The sequence below is a fragment of the Pundamilia nyererei genome, unplaced genomic scaffold, assembly GCF_000239375.1.
Source record: "Pundamilia nyererei isolate P.nyererei 1_Seehausen unplaced genomic scaffold, PunNye1.0 scaffold00154, whole genome shotgun sequence".
NCBI classification, from domain to species: Eukaryota; Metazoa; Chordata; class Actinopteri; order Cichliformes; family Cichlidae; genus Pundamilia; species Pundamilia nyererei.
Window position 1 is genome coordinate 897843 of NW_005187555.1, and position 15916 is coordinate 913758.

A 15916-nucleotide genomic window follows, 5' to 3' on the forward strand; every position below is an offset into this window, starting at 1 on the left:
TGTAAATCGTGTTTTTAAAAAGTAACTAAGTAATTAATTACTTTTGAAAATAAGTAATCAGTAAAGTAACAGGATTACCTTTTTGGGGAAGTAATCAGTAATTAGTTACTGATTACTTTTTTCAAGTAACTTGGCCAACACTGCTCGTGACTCCTGTACTGTACTTGAGTACTTTTGATAGGACAGTAACATCATCAGGTGGCTGGTGAAACGCCTGGGTTAGTTAGGTTGTATTTTAGCCACGTTAAACAACTGTTATTTGAAAAGAAAACTCTGGGAAATGTCGCTTTCTAAATGAAACCTTGCAGTTTTATATGATTTACATCTTGAGAAGAACTGGATAGAAAGACCATATAAGGGCGTGTATGAGGACGTAGGCCCTAAACAGTTCACAAGTGACAAGATGTTACACAGGGAATACCAGTATAACCAATTTCATTCTCTCAGCACCAGTTTGGCTCAGTCTGGTTCTTAATGACAAACTTATTGAGCTCTGAGCTGCAAACCTGAAGACCCCACGATGAAAAAACCTGCTGGCAATGTTGGAACTGAAATGGTTTCTGAATCGTCCTTAAACTCAGTTGAACTGTCTCAACACACGTGTGAGCAGCCAGGCTGTCGTAAAGTCCAGATATGAACGTTTTTAAATCTTTGAGTCATCGTCTCTCCGGGCCAGAAAGTCGAGGACGGCAGTGAGTGACCAAATTTTTGGCGGTGCCAGCGCCACAAAGTGTCCCGCCTGCAGGACCTGAGCTGCTGAGCCCTGCATGAGTAAACCTGCAGGAAGGAGCTGAGGATGGTTTTCCTGCAGGCAGAGATGATGCTATGATGCCTGTTTTCCTCATCAGTCTGCCTCATTTTACCTTTTTAATCCCAAAACTTAAGAGCAGAAACACTTTGCATATTTGTCTGTGTGCAGTCAGTGTGTGTGTGTGTGTGTGTGTGTGTGTGTGTGTGTGTGTGTGTGTGTGTGTGTGCAGATTTGCATCTATTCTCCAATGAGTTCGTGCCTGCAGCTTTACGTTCAGGAAAACCATCTGCTCTCTGTTACACACACACAGTTTCCACCTCACATTTTCACTCCCTGACGCTGGGATACGATTTTCCCTGGATGAGAAACAACAGAAATATTTCTCGAAGCTTCTCATCCTGCAGCTTTAGATATTTGTCAGGACCAGAACCAGGCTGGTGATGGATGTTCGAGGACGATACCGATACCAGCATTTAAGTTTCTGTTGGCAAAACCGCCGCTCTGCTCCTGTCTTCTTTCTGGGCTCAGCTTTAGTGAAGAAAACTTGAGGAAACTGAATAATTGATACTTTGCCAAGTCCCTTTTTATGCAGAAAAAGTAGATGAAGATGTTTTTCAGCAGTAATTTAATGGAAGTTATTATTTTTTCTGTCCAGAGTGGACAGATCTTTGAAATCTAATCCTAAAATGGAAAATCCACAGATCTTCTTTTCCATTTTACTTCACAAATTCTTGTATCGCTTTATCCAAGTTAAACTTCTATCACTTAAAAAGTAATACTTGTCCTTTGATTTTCTCAGTCAATAAAAACCATGTGCCATCCAAATATCCCATCACTAAGTCGTGTGTTACTTCGTATTTCTTTTAAAACATGAACTCGTCCTCTAAAAGCTGTATTTACTCTGTTATCTGTCTACTGTTAGCATTTGTTTGATGATCTGAAACACATCAGTGTGACAAATATGTACCTGCACCTGTTTCTGCACTCAGTGCTCTGCGTGTTGAATTTAACAGAGTGGGTCAACAGGAAAACCACTTTCCTTTCATAGACAGATTTGTGGAAGCTTTTGAAAGCGCTTCATTTATCACACATCACTACCACTGTGTAAGAATGCAGCTGTGAGTCACTCACTTTGACTAAATGTGAGGAGAAACCGGCCTGAGCCATCTGCAGACCGAACCCTCGACCCTGACTGCTGGTTCCTGCAAACCGAACAAACAACAAAGACGACTTAACTTTTCCCTCCAGACCCTCCAGTCCTCCTGTTACACTTTAATGAACATCATTAGATAATACTTTTCAGAGTTAATTGTGAAATGCTCGTTAGTACGATGGATTCCGCTTTTCTGTAAATACTACAGTTTAACAGGATAAATGTTAGCTGACCTTCCAGAGAGAAAATCCTCTCTCCCAGGGCGTCCACAATGTCCTTCAGCGCAGATTCATCTGTCACGTTGAAGAAGTGCATCTCATCGGGGTCACTGGCAATAAACTTGATTTCCTTTAGAAAGGCTTCGGGGTTGATTCCCCGGCGGTTGTAATAACCCAGAACCTGCAGGAGATGCAGAGGAAACAGGATGTTAGTCAGAGCTTCGTAAGTCCAGAAACAACCAATAGAAACAGAGCTCGATGGGTGGGGGTGGGGGGTCTGGGGCTAAGACTCACAGCGATGGCATACATGGTGATGTTGTCTCTCTCGCTGTCTGTGACGGCCTGCACCAGGTGAGGACTGTCATGTGATTCACCGTCTGTAATCACAATCATCACCTTCTGAGCTCCCGGCCGGCCGCCGCGCTGGAACGCCTCGGATCTGCACAGGAACATCGGATGAAGTTCAGAAGATTCAAAGCTCTGAACGCTTGTTCTGGCTAATCTTAGCTAGCTGCTTAATGTACCTGCTGGTGTAGCTTGTTGCTAACATTATCTCTATCTAAGTCCTCTGTGAAGGCACTTTGTTAGTTTTCATCCAGAGCTTGCTTTGGACTTTTCTTGGTAGTCGTCTCAGAGAGACTCAAACATCTTTTGGAAATCCTTGGCCTTTAGCTACGAGGCCAAGAAAAAGAAACAGGAGCTACGGCCTCCAGGGAAAGAAAAACTTGCTTTGGCTGAAAAATGCTGGAGATGCTTCATCTGTGGGTTCATGTTTGAGAACTTTTATACTCTGTCATATGGAAGTAATTAATGTTCTGACTGGTTTAATTTTGGTAGGTTTAGTAAATTATACACTAGGAAACTTTGGTTCAATCCATTTTCCCAACATGAGTAAATGAAACTCTCAGGGTTGCTCAGAGTAGGTGGGTAATGGTATCAGACCAATAACTATTTAAGGGTAAGTTTGTGTGGGCCCAGCACATTTTTGTTTGGGGTCATAATTTGGTGTCGTACCGGGCCACGTTGATTCCCAATGCCGTCCTCGTTTCCTCACCACCTCTTTGGTCGATGCGCCTGGCAGCGTCCACTACGTCCTCCACCGTCTGATACTCATCCAGTGTGAACTCGTGGACAACCGAAGAGCCGTACTGAATGACTCCCACCTGCAGCCAAAATACAGCTCTGTCCACATGAACAATAAACCACTCATGCAGCACCTGTCACCTTCAAACTATGAACAGATGAACTCTCAGATCTAAGATCAGTGGTAACCCAACATTGTGGAGAAGGTCAAAATTGACTTTTTGGGGGAAAATGTGAATAGTTTTGGTGTTCCTTGTTCCCGGACTGGAAAAACTTGGCATGACAATATAATTAAAACAAGAATTGCATATTCTGACTGTGTGGGGTTTAGAGCCGGGCACTGATGATGACTTAGACCTCAGAGGCTTAAAGGCACTACAGTCTTTGTGTGCAGATAGGGCAGGACGCTCACTTTATCTGGTTCTGATCCAGAGATAAACTAACCTGTGTCTGACCTGGTCCGATGTAGAACTTGTGCAGGATGTTTATGAGGAAGTCTTGAACTTCATACCAGGGGTAGATGGAGTTGGAACCATCCAGAACAATCACAATGTCCATGAACGTCTCACACCCTACAAGATTGTAAAAGAAAGTTAGAAACTGGATGGACAGATGGACGGATAGGTGGATGGAAGTGTGCTGATTACTCTGCAGGGCAGGTGCGATGGTGTTGGACAGCTTGAAGTTTCGGCCGACTCTGGAGCAGATCCCAGTGCTGTACAGGGAACTTCCACATTCGTGAGACCAGAGCGGACCGCAGGTCTGAGGCAGCACAAGAGGAAGGAAGAAAATCAAAGCTTAATGACTTGGTGTGACGTGCAGAAACACATGAAATAAAACAAAACCAGTGACAACAGCAGAAGCTCTGCACGGTGTTTGTGCTGTTGGTGCTTTTTAGTGGCTCAGGAGGTAGAGCGGGTTGTCTACTAATAAGAAGGTTATGGGTTCGATCCTCAGCTGCTCTAGCCTGCATGTTAAAGTTTCCTTGACTGTAAATGTTAGGTGAAAAGCACTTTAGGGAAAGGTTGACTAAGCTTTGGAGTAAGAGAGTACTAAGTACTCAAAGTTCTATGTAAAGTTCAAGTATGTTGTAAAACCTATAAGTGCTGAGCAGTTAAAACAATGGTGAGTGTTTGTTTTCACTTCCCTCTGCTCTGTTCTTAGAGGCCTCTACCTTAGCTTTGATTCTGGCGGTGACTTTATCGTGATGAACTCTTTCGGTGGGACTCACCACAAAGCTGCTGTCTTTGGGGTTGGAGGTCAGCGTCATTCCCAGCCTCATCTTGTCCTTCCTCTCAGACACGTTGTTCAGAGTGAGTCTGCCTGATCACAGCCAGAGCAGATGCTTTGTGATTTTAAGTTGAATGTTTTAGTGTGTTTTCCTGTGAAAGTCCTGAATCTTCCTTCCTGTAGCAGTTCCTGCTGTCTGAAACATCTAACGGAAGCATTCCTACATGCAGCAGCATTTCCACTTTAAAGGGCCGACACAGCAGTGAGCCTGAGGTGGCAACAAACCGACATGAAACCTGAGGCCAAGGCGATGACACCATGGTGAAAATGTCTTCACCATGAGGTCCACGACCTTCCCCCTGCAGGTTTTACTCTGACCTCTGTGACAGTTTACACACCTGAGAGCACCTGATCATCAATATTCATGCACTGCTGCTCACCCAGGTTGAGTCGGCTGCAGTTTGCAGAGTTCTTGCTGTCCAGCGGGCATCGGTACACATCGCCAGTCTGCTTCTTCCCCGTGGACTCAAAGGGAGCTCCAACCAGCAACCTGCAACCACGCACACAGTTTGAATCACAAACTTTATTTATAATGCAAAAGTCACGAATTCTAGAAAAAGAGGGACTCGTCTTTGAGGCTTATACGCGAACGCCGTATCGGACTGGTTGTATATGGTTCGATATATTATTACACCCTTAGTTGCGAGCTGTATTATGTCACCAACTGAACTTAAGTGTGTGTAACCTGAAGCATTATGTCATTGTCTTTGTCCAGGCTCAAAGCAAAGAGGAGGGTTTGCTAGGATTAGCCCGAGCGTTCAGGAGCTGTGAAAGACAGAACAGGAGGTTTCTGCACCGTCACTCACAGCCTCCACTCCACTCAGAGCTACAACAGCCTACAGTGTGTGTCTGATATGAAAACGTTATGTTTTGTGGTCTGTTAATCCTTTCATTGGAGTGCTCTTGGTTGGGTTCTGGCCCAGTATGAGCTGCTTTTAAATCACAGACCTTCTTGGTATTTTTCTGCACGTACAGAAACTTTTTCACTTCCCCTCCTCAGAGGTCAGTCCCCGTGGCAGCGGTCATGTTAGACACAGATCCTGCTGCCACAGTTACACTCAGCAGGCGGGTCATTAGTGTTAACCGGCGTAAACGCCACCACATGTGGCCTCAGTGGCGGTTCTGGGAAGAGGGCTGACTCACATACCAGAGAGCTGCTGCGGCAGAGCGCTAACCCTCAATCTGCTAAAGTGTCTCCTGTCCACATCAAACAGCGGAAAAGCAGCGCTGACAAACCACATCCCAGAACGCAGGCGGCCCGGGTTCACATCCTGCAGACAGAAGCACGCCTCCGAGCCTCTGACATCATCCCGCCGTGCTGATCACTTCCTGTTGTTTAGCTTTCGGTGAAACTTCAAACTGCACGGGCTCTTCTGCTGCTGCTTTACGGGACTCTTTGACATTTAATTGATGATCTCTGGGATGTTTTCCCCGAAACCAACAGCTCGAAGGTGAAGCCTGATAAATCTACCGGCGTAGACGCTGCTGGAGTTAAAAGTGGTGATCTTCTATCAGACAATTACAGTGTTGCAGACTTTCTGGAGTAATCCGATTACAAGTCAACCAAAGCTTTCCTCTCATAGGTTTGATTGCTTTTACGACCTCTTCGTCTTCAGCCGCCCTGCTCGCTTCTGTCTGCGGTGGAGTGAGCAGGGCGGCTGAAGTTTTGGAGCTTTGCTTTGGATCATTGTCATGTTGGAGAAAAGAAACAGGCTCTGGCCTTGTTCCTGCACAAACATCCCAGCTGACCACCGCCGAAGAGCCCAAACCAGCCTGTGTGGAAGACAGCGTCAGCCATGCCTCCAGCATCTCTTCTTCTTTCGATGCCACTCGTTCCTCCGTCGTGAGCATGAGAGACCTCACGTCACAGCTTTTATGATCAGTTTATATGAAAACAAGTGTTCATTTATTCCAATATCTTTACTTGGTGATGCCACTTTTAGGCCATCGCTTGTGTTTCTTAGCGTTGTCTTTCTCCTCGAGTTCTCCATCCGTCACTTCCTGTTTTATTTTGGTAACAGCCCGTGTACATCCTGTCCTGCCCAACATAGATAATTTAATTACATGTAAATTTTGTTAAAAGTAACAAACTTTCACTGTTTAAAACATTGAATTTAATCGAGTGTGGTCAAATAAGATGTACGTGGCATGGTAGAGATTCATACTAAGCTCATTTCCCTTAATAATTAATTATTTAAATACAAAAAAATTAAATAATAATCAGTTCCTGCGATTTTATTTTGGATTTGTGATGAACTTGTTTTTATTTTTGCCTGCGTCTGCTCGTCTCCTGCAGCACCTTTCGTTGCTCTTTCACATTTAGCTTCACTAGAGTCGATGTCTTGCAGCTGGCTGTTACTGAAGGAACGCAAGTCAGAGCCTCTGGTAGCAGCTCGGCCTGATGGCGCGCACACACACACACAAACAGACACACACACAGCACCTTGAATCCTGGCTGAGGAAACGCACGCGGGAGGTTTGACCTCAGATGTAACTGAGGTCACCACGGGTCTGTCGGGGTTCCTTCAGCGGCGACTCTGAGCCGTCACTCTCACAGATGTAAACGAGGCAGATGTTTGCTCTCTGTTACTTTCAACAACCTGATGAGCAACACGTCTGCTGTCTAAGTGGAGCGACACTCGATTGTGTTGCAGTTTTGCAGACGCAGCACCTGAACCAATCGTGAGTGAGTAATCAGTCCTCACTCGTACTTCGAGGGAATCACAGACTGCAGATCAGATTAATGCAGAACAAGGAGGGGAAACAGGGATGACCAATCTCTGATTACGCTGCTTTTACGCTGCGATTTATGCGCTTTGGGGCTATGATGAGGAAAAAGTGAAACTCGTGTTGCACACGGTTAAACAAAACCAGATAAATATCCAAACCAGGACACGAAACCAGGACAAATAGAGTCGATAAGAGATGCATGAGGACATTTCAAACAGTTTCTGCTTCAACATATTGGAAAGGTTTCACACAATCCACCGAAATCGATATCGGGGATCGTTCGTCTTAGAGACGTTTAAAGGAAGAGTCAAACTAATGAAGCCACTTTAAAACGATGAAAACCGCTTCATGATCAAAGCGGGCTCGTCCTCACTCTCATGGCAGCTCTCTGCGCAGTGAGCGAGGCACTGAGGAACATGGAGCTGCCAGTGAGGAGACCACAGCTTCTCTTCATGGTCATTGGCCAGAGGGGCCGATGGCACGATATGGCAGCCTCGCCTCTGTCAGTCTGCCCCAGGGCAGCTGTGGCTACAACCGTAGCTGCCTCCACCAGTGTGTGAATGTGAGAGTGAATGAATAGTTGCATTGTAAAGCACTTTGGGTGCCTTGAAAAGCGCTATATAAATCCACTCCATTATTGTCTCAACCCTGCATGTGGACAGTTCACTCCTGTGGGTACCCGCTGCATTAAAATGCGACCTAACAGAATTCCCACGCTGAGCTTCGAGAGCGCTCCAGCTGAGCCGTCCACAGAGGAGAGGAACGCTCCGGGGCTCCTACAGCCTTTTCTCCCAAAATGACCGACCTCCAGCAGAGAAGGTGAAATGGTCAGCATTCAGGTCAGAGCAGCATCCCTGAGATCTATCCATACAACATCTGTTTGACAGAAAGTCTTTCCCATTTCCTTTATATTGGGCTGCCTGTAGATCAGGAAGCAGACCAGATGATCATCTGTTAGCCTGAAGGTTGACGGTTCGATCCCTGGCTGCTCCAGTCTGCACGCTAATGTGTTTGTGAAGCCCAGGTATGCCCGATGAGTCCATTGGAGTGTGAGTGTTAGATAGAAAGTACGCAGGTGTAGAGGAAGTGCTTGTGTGAATGAGACATGTAGCATAAAGCGTCCATTCACTATTTCAGTGGACTGCGTCCAGCTGCAGACAGCCACCCACTGAAAACATCTGGAGCTTCATGAAACCAAAATAATAATTGTCATTTCTATGAAAAGGAGTACTCTGACCTGAACCACAATCTTTTTATTAGCCTGAACAAACAGGACTTTAAACCTCAGAGCAGGAATGAGAAAGACGACTGATCGCGGCTGAAACAGGAAGCAGGCGGCAGTCGCAGAGCCTGACGGTTTATTGGTACAAAGAATTCTCCCATGAACTCAGGAATATTGAGGATAACTGGGAAGACAGAAGGCGAGGATTATGCCTCTGTGCCGAGTGTCTGCTTAGAAGCCAAACACCTGAAATGCAGATATCATCATGCAGAAAAACAATCCTGCTGAATTACCGTGTCAGATCCCCTTTACAACACGCACACACACACGCACACACGGTGGCGAGCGGCGTGATGGGCTTCACAGAGGGAGGCTGGGGAATAACAAACCACAACACATAGTTTCCAGATCCGGCGCTCCGCCTCCAGATGCAGGAGAGACTGCTCGCAAGACAAATGCAAATACTTTCCACTTGTTTACCTGAGACTTCAAAAGGAAGAGCGATTCTGTAATCCTGGAGGATCGCGAGGTATGCGTCACGGCTGAAAGAGTTTCCAGATAACAAAAAAACTGTTGGACAATCTCACCTGCAACCGCAGACAGAGGCTGAGAGGAAAACAACAGCGTAACCTCCTGATAATTAACTAAGTGCTCACAGGTTTCTGCTGTTTCATTTTCTGCCCTTCTGATTCCCAGGTGACGAACAAACACTCGCTGACGCTGCCAAACGTTTCATTCTTTCCACTGATTCTGAACTTTATTTAAAAGATTTCAAACAGCAGCGCATCATGCCAAGATCTAAAGAACCAAAGTCAGCGACGTCATCAGTCTGAAAGGTTACAGGCTTTGGGAGTGCAGCGAACCACAGCGAGAGCCGTTATCCACACGTGGAGGAAAACTGGAGCAGAGCTGAACCTTCACAGGAGCGGCTTCAACGGCTCGTCCAGGAGGCCGCAGAACAACATCGACTCTGCTCGGTTAAGGTCAGAGGTCATGATTCAACAATGAGAAAAACACGGGGCAAAAATGACCTCCGTGAGAGTTCAAGGCTCATCTCACATCTGCCAGAAAACATCTGGATGATCCCAGAGAGGGTTTGAGCCCCGTCACATCCGATGAGACGCCATCACGGCAGCAGCAGACACGGTGGTGGTCTGGGCTGCTCTGCTGCTCCAGGAGGATGTCCTCCCATCAGTTCATGCCATGAAGCTCAAGAGCACTCGGGCAGCAGGACAATGATCCAAATGAAGGTCTCGGAGTGGACCTTAAACAGCTGTTCATCCTGGAAAAACCTCCAACATGTCTGAACTCAAACAATCCTCCAAAGATGAGTCAACCAAAGTTTCTCCACAGTGACGTGAAAGACTCACTGAAGGCATCACAAACGACCAGTTACCAGGTGTAGGGGCAGTTACTTTTGCACACAGGGCAGGAAGGTTTGATCACTTTGTTCCCTTAATGAATGAAATCATTGGTTTTGTGGTTTCCTTTGTCTGTTATCAGATACTTTCCCACAGCTCCGTGCAGAGTTTTAGTCACAAAGACTTAATCTGTTTCTCAGTGTTCCTAATATCTCATTTTTATTCTGAAGCTTCTTCGTATTTTCATATTTCTTTCTAAAGTCGTCTTCTTTCATCCCACTTTAACACACCTCATCTCCTCTGAAGGCCCGCTGAGAGTCCACGAAGGCTGAAAATATAAAGATGAAGGATGGGAGAGCAGACTGAGCAGGGAGCCAAGGACAAACTGTACAGGAACGAGTGTTTGCACGAGAGCGCGAGAGTGACGACCTGCGTTATGAAATCTGGATTTTCAGCAGTAAGAACTATAAATAATGTCCACATGCTCTGCAGAGAAATGTTCCACGTTTCAGTCTCGTTGGTGGAAAATGTGTCATCCTAACATGATCTTGACATCTCGACATAATTCACGGCCACGCTGCAGAGGGAGGACGGAAACAGACGAGCGGCGTTCCAAGTCGAAGGTATTTCAGCTCCATGGCCCAGAACATACAAACCTGCTGCCTTCAGACAGGCCGCGGCCTCCAGTAAATCCCAGCACCCCGCCATTATCTTTCATCCTCAACCAGACGTGCAGACACCATCTATTCTGTCCTCACCTGCAGGAGATGTTCAGCTTGAGCTGAGCCTCCCCGAGGAGACGAGAACATTTTCCTAGAACTCTCTCCAGTTTTGAACGTGTTGGAAGCCTCGAGATGGAGCGCTTCGACATCGCCGGCTGGACACGACGAGCAAGAAACCGAGAGATGTGGCCCCGCCCTGAGTCCTCGCCTGCGTCAAAACGGACATCACGTTTAATTCAGGCCTGAAACTCACGAGGGAAGACTTCACTGAGCCCTGCAGGCTCATCTTCACATAAACCTCCTTCAGTCAGACTTTACAGGTGTCGCCCCCTGCTGGCTGTTACAGTAATGCAGGTTTAAGGCTTGGTTATCACACCTGTAAGCTGCTGCCATCTTTTCACTTCAGTCTACACCTGACTGCACCTGTCAGCCGTGTGCCATCCTGCTAACGCCAGCGGGTTAAACTTTGCTGTAACCGTTGGACTCTCGGTGGAGTCTCGGAGCTACTTGGACCCTGAAACAGTTCATGAACAGGTGGGTTAAAGTAAACCAAGGAATCTATAAGAACGGGTTCGGGACGCGACGCCGGGATTCTCACCACTGCTGTCCTCCCGCCTCGTGCTGCTGCACCGTGTACCCGAACTGAGCTTCTTTAGACCCAGCGAAGATCTTGAAGTTCTTCGTGTCAAAGTTGAAACAGAGCTGAAGATCTGAAAGACAGAAAAAGGTTTGTTTTTATTCACCACCCATTAAAACCAGTCCACAGTGAGTCCTGCAGCCACGTGAGCTGGGAACGGCCCAACAAAGTGAAAGCAGCTGTAACGCAGGCTGCTATCGCTCTCAGAAGCTGTGCTATCAACCTAACATCATCAAGCTGCTGACGTAGATGGTATCTCTGCAGTCCAGACTTTATTCACATATCACCAAATCACAGCAACAATCACTTCAAGGTGCTTCATGTTGCAAGGAAAAACCCAACAATCATCTGACCCCTATGAGCAGCACTCTGGAGACAGTGGGAAGGAAAAACTCCCTCTTAACAGGAAGAAACCTCCAGCAGAAAATGGGAAATACTATTTTCACACTGCTAAAAATGACTTGTGCTGTACTTAAATTTACTTAATTTATCATTTGTGTTTCCTTTCCTGTAAAAACCTGACGCGTGTTCCTGCCTTTAAGTGTTTGCAGGTAAACATATAATACTTACACATATATATATATTATCATAATTATAATACACTGACATTCCTTTTAATCACAGGGAATTCTGCCTTTAGTCGAGGGCCGTATCTTAAAGTGTTACGGAGCGTTTTATTGTTATTTTAGTTTCGTCTCCCTCTGTCGTCTCTATTTGTCATATTGTCTTCCTGTTTTATTTTGGTAGTCTCTTCTCTTTGTGTGCCTTTTACTTCCTGATTGTGCCTGTTGCCTGCTCAGACCCCAGCGTGTACATACAGTTGGTCCTGTCCTGTTATTTTGATCTAATCCCATAACTCATCCATGTCGTGGTGGATCTGATGTCATCACTGGTTGGTTTTGTGTCTTACCTCCTGCTCAGCTGACGTAATCAGCTCTCAGCTTTCTCACTGAGAGCGTTTCTGGTTACGGGATCATCTGATTGGCTGATATGTCATTCACCAGGTTTAAAATGCATACGGCATTCATTCACAACCTTTTGATCTCAGTGTGACCTTTTGACCATTTGCTTTTTGTCCGTATGCTGCTGAAGTATTTCCTGAGCGCTCTGGTTTGCTTCTCCCAGCTGTGGCGCGATTGGAAAACTGGGCACGCTGGCGGGATCGTTGGCCAGCAGTGGTGATGAGTTTGGCTGCTGAGGACAAAAGTGAAAGACGCTGGAAGCCAGAAGAGTCGTGTTTGTTTGCTCGTGGCTCAGAGGAATCTGCCCCTGTTTGAGCTAGGCCAGGAACCCGGGCAGGGATCGATCCGGGTCTGACGGTCGCTGATGTGGACGATCCTCCTGACCTGTGGTCAGTGACAGGTTTTTCTATGTGCGTCTCATAATTGAAGGCAGATTAGAATCCAGATTGAGTATCAGCTGTGAGATTAGTTTTGTTCCTGTTTCCACAGAAATCTCCACTTTTTTTAGAACAGTTCAAAGACGGTTTCATGATCGCTGCTCGACGAGCTGCCAAAGCCCATCTGTGCCGCTTCCTGTCCCTAGTTCTTCGCATGTCTGCAAACTGTGGTCAAAGCGAGCTGGCGGACCCGCAGAGCTCAAACATGACGATGTTCAGTCAGAGAGACGTCGGGTGGACGCTGGAGGAACTCTGCTTTGGCTGAACACAAACTGGGAAGATTTTGCTGTGTTATGTTGTGTGAGGAGCAACTGACAGCAGGACTGTCAGACTAATGAAGGACTTCATGAAGTAATGGTGATGAACAGGTCCTGCTGAGTTTGTCAGGACTCAGCACCAAAACATGAGGAATTGGAAAAAGTTGGATTTGTGCATCCTGAGTTCATGAAGGTAAAAACTGTGTTGTTTCACCTGCCAACAAAAATCTGGATGATCCCTGAGTCTCCTGGGAAAATCTTCTGTGGACTGATGAGACAAAAGCTGAACTTTCTGAAAGGTTGATTCCCGTCACATCTGCATCAAACTAACAGCGTTTCATAAAGAGAACGTCACACGGTGGAGGTGTGATGGTCTGGGCTGCTCTGCTGCTTCAGGACGACTCGCTGTAAGTGAGGAAACTGGGAGTTCTGCTCTCTACCAGAAAGCCCTGAAGGCAGCAGGACAATGATCAGAAACACAGCAGCATGTCCACCTCTGATTGGCTCAAACAACAAAATGACGTTTTGGAGCAGCCAGTATTAAATAGAGATGGCACGATACCACTTTTTTATGTCCGATACCGATACCGATATCATAAATTTGGATATCTGCCGATACCGATATGAATCCGATATAGTGTTTTTTAATCAACAAAACTGTTTTTTAAATATCTTGCTGCATTTTGTATAAGTTCATACTCAAGTTTAAAACAACAACTACACTAAAGCTATTCTGTTATACCTGTATGCAAAAAAAATATTTCATAGTTCAGCAACACTGATCAATCTAATAAACTTAAACCTACACCATCCTCCCTATTCTGGTATTTTAAAGAGTACTTAGCGTAAATATTAAGCAACCTAACTAATAGGGTTCCAACTCCCAGCAACAACAAAAATAAATAAATAAAAAATAGGGAACCACCCCTCACGCTCCACCTCATGATGCTTAATCGACGTAATCAACCTTAATTTGATGCAGTGTGAAAAAAAATGCACAGAAATCAATTATTTTTCAAGAAATATTAAATAGATTCAACATCTTTCTTCAACAAAATTGCAGACTGCACAGATGGTACCTTCCCAAAGGAAAAAGTACTATAGCTTACTAGGGTATATTAGACTTAACAGTTACTATATACAGTAATGGACTTCTATACATTTTACATCAGATTAAAACTTTGGGTGTAAGATTCAGATAAATATTAAATAATTAAAAGCTCGACATTTTAAATGAGAATAAGAAAGAAAAGTACGTCTTTGTGCCCCCTTTTCCCTGTTCATGCCCTATCGGCCCCCCTGGCTAAACTTTGCTAGATCCGCCCCTGCACAGTTACCAGCGTCAGCTACGTAGAAAAAGATCCTCGAGTAGGAAGTAATATTAAATACATTCTAACAACAGCTGATCAAGCTTAAACGTGCTGCTGTTGTTCAGCCGCTGGTTTCCTCTTTCTGGTGCAAAGTGGGCCAAAAGCAAACAAGAGACACGGACTCGCGACAGAAAAGCCGATCAGCTGATCATTAAGCAGTTTCATGATTGAAGTAGCAGCCGGAGAGCGAGAGGCAGTCGCTCGTTAAGCTTAACGCAGGAATGCTTTACAAACATTCAGAGATGGACTTACACACTTGCTTTACTTCTCTCGGGGATAACTTTGTCGGAGATGAAATGCCGGGTTGCTAGCGAAGCTCCACATGCTATCCAGACCACCGACAGGTCCCGCATGCCACAGCCGCTCTATCACGTGATGCATACTGCTCCGACGTGCTAACGTTCTGAGGCGAGTTACGGCGTGTTGCAAGTTTTGTGAGGTGCTTTCGTGATATTTAATGGATCGGATTACATTTTTTATTTTTCTCCGATATCCGATCCAGTAATTTAGGTCAGTATCGGACCGATACCGATACGTAATATCGGATCGGTCCATCTCTAGTATTAAATGAGCATTCATGATGGAAAACCCTCCATTGGTCCGAATTCAAACAATCCTCCACAGTGACGTGAAAGACCCACTGAAGGCATCGCAACACTGGGCTGCAGTTCTCACTGCTGAGGCTGGAACAATGAGTTACCAGGTGTAGGGGGCAGTTACTTTTGCACACAGGGCAGGTAGGTTTGATCACTTAATGAATGAAATCGTCATTTAAAAAGTGCACTTTGAGTTTACTCTACAGATATCTCCAAAATACACAAACAGCACCACGAGCTCCACAAACACGTCACCATCTTCGTCCGAGACGTTCTATCAGACTTTTGTCTGTTTTTAAATATCTTCAAAAACATCACTTTTTCCAGTTTGCTTCAAAGTTTCTGCTTACATAAGACGACACGTATCAAAGATCATGCTGATCATCATCCAGAGCAGGCCGAGCTGCTCCCAGAGCTGGCTGCGCCGTTAATACCTCTGCTTTCTTTAGTTATATAAAAGTTTTCTATGTATCAGAAGAGTTTCAGGCTGTTCTGTGCCTGAAGCAGACAAAATCACAGCAGCACGCTGCATGTCTGTGGTTTCTGTAAAACGCCAAAACCAGCAGAAACACGAGAAGCTTTTCAACTTTCAGTTTGTTTGGTTACTGTGGCTGGAGGTGGGTGTAGAGCAGTGCTCCCTCTAAGCTGCGCACTGCTAGCACAGAAAATCTGACCTGCACTGAAATTAAAATTAAACTTTAACAATTCTGTTCTGCAGTGTGAGTCAGTGACTGGCTGCTCCCGTGTGGGATCAGAACGATGCCACCTTATCCCAAAGTCCAGCCAATGATGCGATTCACATTCGTGTATACGCAGCTAATCGACGTGGTCGACAGGCTATGACAGCGTCCTTATGTGCCGACACCGGTGTTTTAGCAAAGCGGCTGATGTGGAGTGAAGCCACGTTAATGGAAGAATGTACCATGTCGACCAATCAAAAAATGATATGGCAGCATGGCCTTTAGTTGTTTAGGGAGGAGGAAGTTTTAGGAGTGACGGCGTGTTTGAGATGTGAGAGATTTGAGACGTGTAGCACAAATCTTGTGTAGTGAGTGTGTAGGTAATGTGTAGTTAATGTGTAGTTAATGTGTAGTGAGTGTGTAGTTAATGTGTAGTGAGTGTGTAGT

The 15916-nt window shown here is 45.5% G+C and overlaps 1 protein-coding gene across 1 annotated transcript in view; it reads right to left on the reverse strand.

Annotated features, from left to right (window-relative positions):
* Positions 1-15916, reverse strand: part of itga11b (integrin, alpha 11b) — a 36993-nt gene that overhangs the window by 16102 nt on the left and 4975 nt on the right. Inside the window, exons 2-10 of the mRNA XM_005745105.1 lie at positions 11129-11240; positions 4876-4985; positions 4437-4528; positions 3853-3967; positions 3650-3777; positions 3137-3285; positions 2417-2561; positions 2138-2303; positions 1883-1953 (exon numbers count right to left, since the gene is read on the reverse strand). Of these exons, the coding sequence (XP_005745162.1) occupies positions 1883-1953; positions 2138-2303; positions 2417-2561; positions 3137-3285; positions 3650-3777; positions 3853-3967; positions 4437-4528; positions 4876-4985; positions 11129-11240 (1088 nt within the window). The remainder of the gene's footprint in view (positions 1-1882; positions 1954-2137; positions 2304-2416; positions 2562-3136; positions 3286-3649; positions 3778-3852; positions 3968-4436; positions 4529-4875; positions 4986-11128; positions 11241-15916) is intronic.